The sequence below is a fragment of the Embiotoca jacksoni genome, unplaced genomic scaffold, assembly GCF_022577435.1.
Source record: "Embiotoca jacksoni isolate LCO1_2020_lvr unplaced genomic scaffold, fEmbJac1.0.p SCAF_11, whole genome shotgun sequence".
NCBI lineage: Eukaryota > Metazoa > Chordata > Actinopteri > Embiotocidae > Embiotoca > Embiotoca jacksoni.
Window position 1 is genome coordinate 4,877,412 of NW_027185241.1, and position 11,408 is coordinate 4,888,819.

Consider the following 11,408-nt stretch of genomic DNA (forward strand, 5'->3'; position numbering starts at 1 on the left):
TCCTTATTTCCTGGATTTAGCAAAAGGTGCTGGAATAATGGGGAAAATAAAACCAATTGGTTCTAATTAAACTCTACATTATCTGATGGCATTTAAGCTGATTGATTCTCTTTATATTAAAATCCCTGCTGTAATTAAGTCCAATAGTCAAAGACTTCTATTTTAATATCAGTTCATTATTGAGATATGAATTTGAGTTTACATTGGGAGAGCAAGTGTCACCAACTCTGAAATTTTCTCAACCATCTGTGATCTAATTTGTTACAAAAGTCATACTTTTTTTTATGCTGCAGGAGCCGAGTCACTTTGTTCACTGATTAAAGAAAAACAAAATCCACAGCAAATGTTTGGAATCAAAGCTTTATTGCTGAATATTATATTAAACATTGCAGTCAGGATATAAGTAGCCTGAAAACAATTATAGTGCATCAATTATGTTACAATACTAGTATGGCATTTAGCATTATTTTACAATGAAGCAAATTGTTTTACAAGCGCAATATGAAAAAGAGCGAGAGGGAGGAGCCCAGAGAAATCACTCTCAAAGACATAACAATATGATTTTATCATCCGATGCACGATTAATGCCCCAACCCCAACACACACTAACACACCTCATCTTAACAGTAACAGTCCCGCTGGTTGTCAGTTCATTGTCCTGCCAGAATAATGATTGCTACAAAATTAAATAAAGTATAAAAAAAAAAACAGAACTGTAGCATTTCTGACTTTGTGTTTTTACTATGAACCGGCATAATCCTTCTCCCCTTAGAGAGTGCTTTAGATAAAAAGTAGCACTCTCTTTACAGTCGCAGCAATATTGTACCTTTACTCTCTGCTATTATGTAGATTAATGTTAATAAAGACACGGAGAGCACTGAGTGTCATGACAACTGAATACAGAAGGGATCGAGTCATGCTTCCTCTTGTTTACTTTCTTCATTGAGAACAAATTTCATGTAAATAAAAGGGACATTCATCCAACCCAGCTCTCCAGATCAACAAAGGAGGAAATGCGAGGACTGTCAAACACGTGAAATACAGTGGCATGACTGGATTACTGCTGCCTGCTTCCCTCCAGGTGGAGACTAATACTGGAACACTTGACAGAAGTCATTTAAAAACACATAAACACATGATGAAGGTGTCTGGTATGGTGGATAATTCACAGTGTCTTCCTCCTCTATTTCTCTCAAACCATTAACTTTTCCATGTCCTGCTTATTCCCCATTCAGTCAGCCAAACATTTACCTCCCAGCAGAGCACATTCACACTCAATCCGCCCTCCCCTGGCTGGTCCTCATTCAGTCCCACCTTCCACCTCTCTGTGGCAGAAATGAGCCAGCAGTGTGTCCAAGTCTCGCCGGTCAGCTGCAGTGTACAAAGAGCTCTCTCCCATCATGCTGAGAGCCATGCGCAGGGTGGACCAGATATTGTCAGACATCATGGTGGCTGCAGCGCCTCCAGGCCCCCTCGCAGCTCTCGCTCCGTCCCCTGCGGCCTGGCGCTGTAAGGATAAAGCTTCGAGGAAGTGCTCCACTGCTTCTCTATGGTTAAAGAAGACAGAAAGCATTTTGATATAAATCTGAAAAATAAATACTTCTAAAAGGCCATTGTAAATCAAACAGATCTTATTGATCAGTTTAATCCAAGTCGTGATTGTCAAAGTACACTGAAATTAAGACATACTATATTTCTGATAAAGATGAGTCTGCCCTTATTGATAAGTGGGTATAGTTCAATATATTTAAAAAGCATGGCCTTGATGAAGGTAAGATTTATTGCACAGCTGTTACAGTAGACTGAATTATTTGAGGTAGTTGCCCCAAATAAAATATCGACCTGTTGTTTGTTACATAACTGCCACCTAGTGGAGGTAAAAACAACTGTATTCCCCTCCTAAAATGTAATACGTTTTAATAATAACCCAGTTACAGATAAAGACGGTTACACCTACAATCTATGTTACTGAATTTGAAATTTACACACATGAAAGTATGCGTCTTGCAAAGGGATGTTACTAAATTGAAAAAAGTACATCAGTGGGCTTTTGCACAGTTTTACAGAACGTGCATTTTTAAAGTGAACAAAGCCACTGCAGCTGTTAAAGTCAAAGACAATCTGGATTGAGCACACTCGATATTGATTTCAAACACAGACTTAGAACATTTATTATTCTAATTTGGACTCAACTGCAATTATATGTTTATTATAGGAATGTGTTCACTTCTACAGATCCATATTTAACTCTCGGCAGAGGTACAGTTTGAAACCCCGGAACTAGTAGCTCCCAAATCAGATTTTATTTTGTCTTTCAAATAAAAATTGTAACCTAAACACTTTCATATCTAAAATCCAGCCACATGGAGATTTTAAATCTACTTTTAATTCGAATATTGGCCACACTTGCTTGCTCAGACTTGTACCTGATGAAATGCATATCTCAAAAACAAAGAATTGTTCCCTCACCTATGTGCTCCTAAGTTAACGCAGCTGATCCCCAAGTTATAGCGACTGCGGACAAAACCTGGCTGCAGTTCCAGAGCCCTCCTGTAGGCGGCCACCGCCTCCTCAGACCGGCTTCCATTGGCCAGTGTGGCACCTAACTTATTCCACAGCAGGTAGTCCTTATGAGAACAGAAGAAAAGAGGGAGAGCTCAGAAACAGACAGAGCATACAGTGTGACGACATTGGGATTTCAGCAGTGGCTGCTACACCAACCTGTGGAGTGACGGAGAGAGCAGCGCTGAAACAGTCCACCGCCTTGTCGTATTCTCCACTGAGGTTGAAGAGGACTCCCAGACCACACTGCAGCTGAGGGTCCACCTGGGCTGGGTCAGAGTTGGCTGCACGCAGGAACAGGGACTGGACATCAGTAAACAAAGATCTGCACAAGAAAACAAAAACATTATTATTATTTTTTTTTTTAAGAGTCATTCTGGCTTTAATGAAAACTGGATCTGTATATTGTGTTTTAAACCTGAAAAGATACTAACTCTGGCAGCAGTGACCCGAACTTCTCTCTCTCCTTCTCCCTTTCTCTGGCACCATCCTGTTGGCGTTCACGCTCATTCTGCTCCCACACAGAGCTGTATTTTGGATTGTGCTTCAGCCAATCACGAAGAATCTCACAGGCCTGCCTGTGCAGTGACTCGTTAGTGAAACTGACAGCCAATGCCATCAGGGCGGTCAGGTTGTCATTCTTCAGCTCTATACACCTAAGAGAAGATAAGTGACAATAGAGAGAGAAAAATAATGTGACTTCATTCTCTTTATCCAAAAATGAGCTTTTATTTCTGATGGCAACTGTCAGAAACGGTCAGAAACGGTCAGAAATGGACACCATTGATGGTGTCAATTATAATTCAATTTTACAGTCATATATTTATCTGAACCTGCAGTGATGTGAAAATTTCACAAAAAGAATATCAGACTTTTCCTTAAAAGAAGAACTAGAAAAGCAGCTTAATTGACCTCATTATTAAGTTATAAAAAAGTCAATCAGGACAAATTCTAATATAGTACCTTGAGCCTCATACTTCATCTATGTTTAACATGATGCTAAATTTCCCCCAAAATATCTACAAATATAACATGTGACTACATAAGAAATCCCCTAGAGGGACTATAATTGCCTCAGCAGACTTAGATATAATGCATATGTATGACAGCTCCAAGTCCTACAAAACACAGTGTATTTCTATATCTGTTTTGCATCTGAATTTTTAAACTGGCATTTTGCAATTCTGATGTCTGACCTGCGGAGGGCGCTGATGGCAGCAAATTCTTGCTCATTCTCTGCCTGACAGGTTCCCAGATATTGCCATGCCTGCAATTTAATGAAACAATGCAAACACACAACAGCATCATTTCAACTGCCTTCTGCTCGAAAGAAATATGAGCACAAGTAGAAGTATGGAGACATTTTGGACTATTTTTACATAAAAAGGGTGATCAAAAAAATTAAAAACTGAAAAATGCAACAACAACAAAAACACGGGCTTTAAGAGTCTCACCAGCTGGTTCTCTGGTTCCCTCTGCACAGCACTTTCAAAGAACCGTACAGCACCAGGGATGTCTCCTGCCTCCATCCTCTTCACTCCCTCCGTCAAAGGATCCGGGTGGGATAAGTATGGGTTGTCCTCTTCAAATTGATACCCCTGGGAGAAACAAAAACAAAAACTTTAAAAAAAAAAAAATCTGCTGAGACAAGTCGTAATCATACAGGACAGGGACTTCATTTGGTATATGACATATAGTCTGCAATGTGCTTTGGACATAAATGGGAGCTGTTTGTGCAAAAATGTTGCAATGCTCAGACACAAAAACAGATAGTATTTCTCAGCACAGGCCTGTTCTGAGCAGGTTGACAGCTACCTTGTCATAAGAAGTGCTGAGTAGTTGATCGAAGTCAGACAGCCAGGGATGACTCTCTGCATCTCTCTTGGCCATCTCCTCCCACTCCTGCTGCAGCTTCTCCCAGAAATCCACATCGCTCTGACAAACATGACAGATACGCATCATTATTTGACAGTCTCCTCACATCGTATCCTGTAGAATGGACACAGATGACCTTTCCTTTTCCAAAGAAAAGATGACAGTGTATTGATGGTCTTTGGAAGCATGACTGAGTCAAGAGAGAAAGAAGGTGTTTGGCTTTTCAATTAAAGAGGATTAAGTTACTTTATCAAGGGCACCTTTGGGCTAATCGTTTAGGAAAGTTTCCTTGCCTGTTCAGTTTCCATTTTCAAACCCCACCTTCCAGGTCACAGTGTGCTTTAACCTCTACGTTACCAGTCAATATACAACACTTAGGTTAGGTTAGGTAGTTACTTTATTAATCCCCGAGGGGAAATTTTTTTAGCTTTGGGTTTAAGGTTTTGACTCGTCATAGATTGTCGTCTCACCTCCACCGCAGCTTTAGCTTGTTGAAAATCCGGTCCTGATGTGGCGAACTCGTCTACCCAGGCTTCAGCTGACTCCTCTGACACCTGAATAGCAATTAAGAGCAATGGTAGTGGTTGACAGGAGTCTGTATGTGTTGGCTAAGAATATTGTTATTAGAGCTGAGGATGAGGATACTTAAACAGGAAAAATATAGAGGGAAGTGAATGGAAAGGAGGTAAAGATGAAGGCAGAAAGAACACAGAAAAAGTTCCTTCCTTGGATTTCTTCCTAATTAACTTCTGATTGTTTTACAAGAACAAATGCACTGCACAGCAACAAGATAATTAAATGCTGAGTGTATGTGTAGGAAAAAAAATAAATCGATGTACAATACTGGTAGCAAAACTTGCATATAAAAATACCCGCTAAAACTAAACTACCTATCGCTGCCACGACCACAGAGGTCCTACCTGCCTGACGACTTTGGCCCACTGCTTTGCTCGTTTAGCTTTAACTTTCTCAATCTTCTCATTCCTCTCTGGGGTTTCCAAGGGAAGAGTCCCTCCCCCTGTCTCCGTCAGGAACTAAGGCGGGAGGCGAGGCGGGTTGGCGGTGGGGAATGGGACAATGTTTGCAGGAGGGGGAAGCGGTTGGTGAGGAGGAGTTATTGTTTTGGAGGGGTGGGCGATAGGAGTAATTTTGAGTAGCAGGAGAAGTAGATGAATGGCGGTTGTTAATTGAGGAAATGGCGAGCCGAGAGTTCGGAAGGAGGTCAAACAATGGGAAAAGTACATGTCAAAGTTAGAGGGCCATTTAACACAAATTATATGATCATAGAATACCATGAACAAGACTGAGAGCTACACATGCACAGTATTACATGGAAGCTCATCTCCTCCAAAACCAGAAAAAATATATAAACTGAGATGGTATAAAAATAAGCCAAGTCAAAAATATAGACTCAGAATTATAATATGTAACAACAAATTTAAGTTGAAATTATGAAATAGTGACTGATAATTTTGATTTTACTAAATTTTGAGAAAACTACAAAATTATCAAATATTTTAAATAAAATTATGAAATGGTAAAAAGTAAATCACCAGGATCAAAGAAAAATGACCAGCCAAATATTTATGGAACTTAGTAGAGATATGTAGCAGGGGCCAAGGAAGAACCCATTCAATTTTGGAGCGGATCCGAATCACAGGGCAAATCAACAAATCATTTTTTATTTTCAATAACATTGCGAGATAAGGCATTTGGCAAACTAAATACCACACATCTTCAAATCCAGTAGATGATAGTGAAAGTAAATAGTGACAAAGCATGGGCCATTCTAGAAATATGACGAGTCCAAATCCCAATCCATATTCACGGTTGCTAGTGATCCTCTGGGAGACACATGTACTCGTTCAATCTTAATACAGCAAGCAGCTGTTGTAGAGCACCAGCGGTGCACTGGGGAAAATAATTCAGCCCTGGACTTATCCGCTGGGACCGGACCTCCTGCAGCACGCTCTCATACGCACCCCCATGAATGCGGGCACACAGAAATGGCTGGTAAAGAGAACATAATTTTGACATGCCGTGAGCATGCCGTGAGCATTCTTTTCATATAAAACTTGTTATACATGATATACTTGTTTTATATTTGATTTGTTTTTTCCTTTTCTTGGTGGATATGGTCTTCCATACTATTGTGAAATCTGGCATCTGCCTTATAATTCCTGGATTGAAAGAAGTCAACTGCAGTAAAATCAAGAACAGAAAAAAATTGATTCAAGATGGGAAAGCTCAGAGTTTGGTTGCACACATTAAGAACTAAATGCATAAGAAGAGAAGCTGACAGTCATAAGAGTCTTCTCTTTGCAGAACAAATTCCATCTGCATTGCTGTGCAGCCTTGAGATTCATATTACAGGGAGAGTGGTGGCTGCCTTTGGTTGTATTTGTGGAAAATGTTACACTGCATCAGATACTGGGGTGGTGAGTCACAAGGCATAGCCTATACTGTTAAAAAAAGAGCAAGTAATAGGCTTCCCCAATATACTGTGTTCCCAGTGGTAACCATCCCCTCCTCAGTGGGCAGTGACTCATACCTGGTTGAGGTTGGAGGCCCAGTTCTGAGCCTCCTCGGCCTGAGCTTTATCTGTGAGCTGTTTGTCTGTTCTGCTCTCCACTGTCACACTGCCCTCGCCAATCTGCCTAATGAATCGCAGGAACTACACAACAACGAAAAAAAATGACAACAAAAAAAACCATTTACCATTACTAATTGTTCAGGGTTACACTGTACTGCTAGCTTCTTTCCAACTGTCTCTCGAAACTAAGACAAATAACCTTGAAAAACAACAATAAAAACTTGAACTCATGTTTCCAAGGATTTACTCTATTACCATGTTAAAGAAAAATAGAAAGGATATAGTGAAAGATATGTAGAAAAGAATGACACGTGGTATAAAAAGGATCCTATCACTGCCTGGAACACACACTGCTTACCTCTGTGTTTTGTAATTTAGGGTCATCAACTTTGGAGACAAGCTCATTGGCCGTCTGCCTCAGCTCATCTCCTGGTTGATACTCCTTTGTCCTGTCAGATTAACAGCAACAAAAAACCCAACATTATACGGTCAGGGGTTATGAAATTAACACAAAAAAAACATTTATTTTTTGTTGTGCTAACATATGCTGCAGCAAATCAATTGAGGCTAAAGGCTGTACTTTGCATTGTTGTCTTTAGAGGCCGGTGCACAAGGTTGATGATTAAAATCTGTAAGGCTAATATTCTACACAACAGGTTTTACATCCTGTTCAGATGCTTCACTGCATTTTGCCAGACCTTTTCTGGATGAGCTCAACATCATCAGACAAGGCCAGGCAAGGTTAAACGTTTAAAAAATTAAATTGAACAGACAAGAACATTATCAAGGTTTATATTTGCATTCAATTCTGCTATCAATTGTCTACATCTGCTCCTATCCTCTTACTCCCCCACAAGTGTCTTGCCTGTGCTCCACATTTACTCCACAGTAGTCATTTATGCAAGCCATTTTTCTTTTGCATACTTTCAGCATCCTCTGCTCTCACCATTCATTCTCCTTGTCTCCCAGGTCCCCGAGCCACAACTTCTCCTCGGACTGCTCCAGGTACTCCTCTGCCCAGCGTCCCGGATCTGAGGCAGAGGAAAAAAAAAAGACAGCACGGAAACACATTGTAAAAGTCACATACAACTCAAACACAAAGGAATTCATCCTGTGCATGTTTGCTCTCATGGCAGTTAAAATGTATGATATACGACAGACTGATGATGACGGCAGAAAGATGAATTGCACATTAAGCAGAAGCATGTGTTCCCAAAGTGAAACACATGAGCGCAAAGAATGAGCATCCACAACAAACTCGAGGTACCTGCTGCTTCAGCGATAAATTCCTTCGTCCAATCAGCATCTGCTGTATCGCCAAGAGCGATGAGTCCCGGTGTGGTGGCGGAGTCGGAACCTGAGATGAACTCGGCCGCCCAGTTACCTGAGAGGGCCAGCGCTGCCACATCTGGAGCTGTGACAAGGAAACATGTGGCGCTTCAAATGCAGAAAACAGTCTGCGCATAGACTTAAATCTAAGACTAAAGATGCTAAATAGATGAGACAAATTCATGACCATTTTGGGTACCTCTCTGTGGAGCTTGTCTGTAGCTCTGCTGGTCAATCTGCTGCATTTCCTCCAACAGCTGACCCATGTCAAATGTGTGTGGGGGACGTGGGGGTGCCTGAAGGAACTCATTCACCAGCTGGAGCAGAGACGCAAACATGTCAGTACAGTTAAAAGTGACTATTTGTAATTTTTAGAGAATATGAAACTAAAGCTTTAGAAAACTTGGATTAACCATTATGCAGTATTATAATTAACAGAGTGTGCTAAAAATAGAAAAGGAAAATTAGCACTGACCTCCTCCTCAGTTGCAATTTCGATGGGAACGGGGGTAATCTGGAAATAAATAAATAATGGAAAAGATAACCATGTCTGTTATTAAACACTGATTTCATGATAAAGCTGAAGAATACAGACTTCATACATTTGCACTAATGAATCACAACAAATTACTCACTGTAGGTGTTGAGCGGTGCCGCCATGCCCCCCCTTCCTTGGTCATGTGACTGGTCAACTTCATGAGGGGATTGGCTCCCCCACATTCTGCCTCCACCAACTCCCGCATCGCCATGGCAACACAAGGATGAGGCAAACCCAATCAGACCACCTGAAATCTGAAAAGAGAGCGAAAAGATGCACATCTGTTTGTTTTGGAGAAATGCACCAGATTCAGTCTGTGCTCAAAAGACGGAACGGCATCACCTTTTTTCGGCATCCAACTATTTAATGTCACTGAAAGGCAGAAATGGATCGCTCGTTGTGATCAATTCAAAAGATGCACAATGTGAAGTTTAATTCCCAAATGAAGTTCTACACACACCATTCCAAAAATGAAACATGCAAAATGTAAGATGCAAGACATTCAGTAAAAATGTTTTCCATTAAGTGTTATAACACATGAAAGAAAGATTTTATTTCTATTTTGTTTTTAAATACAACACCAGAGTGGTAAAAACACTCCTAAAAACAGCTCTTGTTTTTTTTCTGGCCCCTTTCACGCAGCACAAATAGCCTCATGTCACATGAACAATTTCAAGCTCCATCTGCTGCCTTTCATGTTATTTTCTGGCTTTTGGTGAACCATTAATAAATGAGGATGTGATGGCTCAGCAGGCACAGGGATTCACTGAACATTTCGCTTGCCTCGTTGAGTAGAAAAACGTGAAGATTTTAGTTCTCAACTGTGCAGCAGCCTTTACACATTAGTACAACTAGAAACAAAACCACAGACTACAATTTATTTCATACGGGGCTGGGTATTAAACTCTCTTTGGTCCTTACGAAAGAAATATGTCCATAGCGGTGAATATCAAAAGATGTCAAGTACTAAAAGCTGCTTTCGGAAGTCTGGTCATCTTGATTTAAGTTTTCTATAATGAGATATTTCCTAATTTACGTCAACATTTTGCCTATTTTAATGCATTTATCTGGACAAATCTTCAAACCATTTTAGAAATTGGGCATTTTGTGTTACATGAAAAAGCAGAAACTATGTGTATGCTGAATAGACGACTAGTACAAGAAAAAAAAACCATAAATGTTACCCAGACGTGGTCTCATGCAAAAGCGCCATATTGATATGACATCCTATTTGGTCCTCATTTATCCAATGATGACTCACTTGATCTTCCAAAAGCAGAATAAGAATTTAAAACGAAAATATTATGACACTGATTTAGTCTCTCCACGCAAACTCCGGAAATGATTGTATATGAAATGTATGAGGAATTTCCAATAGTTACAGTTTAATGAACTGTCAGGAATAGATATTTAATTCCCGGTCTACTCTAATCTAGTGCAGCACAGTTCACCTGAAAAAGAAAAAAAAAAATACAGAGAATATTGCACAACAATATAGAGGAGGACTGTCTGTCCACTGCTCTTGTTGTCGAGGCTGTAGACTATATTATCTGCCTACTGCTCACTTATGATTAAGCTCAAAGTAAGAGGATTAGACACAGATATTAATACACACTTTATCTCAGACAGGCCACTATAACACCTTTATAACCATCATAAACCTGCTACATACATGAAGTGTGGAGGAAGGTTGTTTTGTTTTTTTATTGACACACCTATTTAATTATAAAAATTCATAAATACAATAATGACTTACTTAATACGCCCTTTTGTTGCCGTGGAAAACTATTCAGCCGTGCACACTTGAAAGTCACCTATTACCAGCACTCAGTTTACCTGACTGGGATCACTGATATATCACGAAGCTAGCTGGTAGCTTCAGCCAGAAACAGCAACATTAGCCTGGTGAACGTTACTCGGTGTTATCCGTTCATGTCGCCGACATGCTCGCTCATTAAAAAAAAAAAAAAAAAGCGAGTCAAACAACGGATATAAATGAAGATAAATGAAGAATTAACACGACCGGTCCGGCTGTCAAAAAAAAAAAAAAAAAAAAAAATGAGCGAGTGTGGCGAGCGTTAGCTCAGGAGCTAGCCACCGTCGGGCCAGTTGCGGAGATTATTCCTGTGTTCAACCCGGAGAAGAAGTGCGAATAGACGGGGAGCGTGATGTTCATCTCACCGCCGACAGCTGCTTGCTGTAAGCCCAACGACCGCTGCCTCCTCTCCGGCCTGCGCGCCTGGTCCTCGCCGTCTCCTGTTTTTTTTGTTTGTTTTGTTTTTTATAACAGCGTCGGAACCGAAAATCTTCCAGTTACCGTCAGAGACCAACTCGCTCCTCTTTTATTTACCTTCCTCGTCCATGACCCACAAAACCCTTCACCGATCGCGCGGGGCTCTCGTGACGTTACGGTGTCTACGTATTCTTCAACGGCCTTACGTAAGGCGTGAAAAAAAAAAAAAACACACACAACGTCATAAAATTGAGCTTTTTTTTTTTTTTTTTTTTTTA

At 40.4% G+C, this 11,408-nt stretch overlaps 1 protein-coding gene across 5 annotated transcripts; it reads right to left on the bottom strand.

The window, feature by feature from the left end:
* Positions 1 to 342: 342 nt before the first annotated feature.
* On the bottom strand, positions 343 to 11,295 carry pex5 (peroxisomal biogenesis factor 5). Of its 5 annotated transcripts, none has more exons than XM_069142456.1 (17): positions 11,079 to 11,295; positions 8,995 to 9,151; positions 8,835 to 8,873; positions 8,559 to 8,676; positions 8,298 to 8,444; positions 7,977 to 8,061; positions 7,389 to 7,479; positions 6,989 to 7,111; positions 5,358 to 5,471; positions 4,908 to 4,991; positions 4,378 to 4,497; positions 4,017 to 4,160; positions 3,759 to 3,829; positions 2,997 to 3,218; positions 2,722 to 2,887; positions 2,470 to 2,627; positions 343 to 1,547 (listed from the first exon to the last, which is right to left on the bottom strand). In XM_069142456.1, exons 2-17 carry the CDS (start codon positions 9,106 to 9,108, stop codon positions 1,301 to 1,303), a joined length of 2,043 nt encoding a protein of 680 aa, XP_068998557.1. In that variant the 5' UTR covers positions 9,109 to 9,151; positions 11,079 to 11,295; the 3' UTR covers positions 343 to 1,300. The 5 variants fall into 5 exon arrangements, with proteins under 5 accessions (XP_068998557.1, XP_068998556.1, XP_068998558.1 ...); XM_069142455.1 differs by having other exon boundaries at positions 10,654 to 11,295; XM_069142457.1 differs by having other exon boundaries at positions 11,248 to 11,266.
* Between the last annotated feature and the right edge of the window lie 113 nt (positions 11,296 to 11,408).

Bases quoted from the DNA above. Each gene is read 5' to 3' on its own strand.
- pex5 (XM_069142456.1), bottom strand. From the start codon at position 9,108: ATGGCGATGCGGGAGTTGGTGGAGGCAGAATGTGGGGGAGCCAATCCC. The intron at 8,874-8,994 runs GTGAGTAATTTG...ATTTATTTCCAG, and splicing joins GGCACCGCTCAACACCTACA to ATTACCCCCGTTCCCATCGA. The intron at 2,628-2,721 runs GTTGGTGTAGCA...TGTTCTCATAAG, and splicing joins CTCTCTCCGTCACTCCACAG to GACTACCTGCTGTGGAATAA.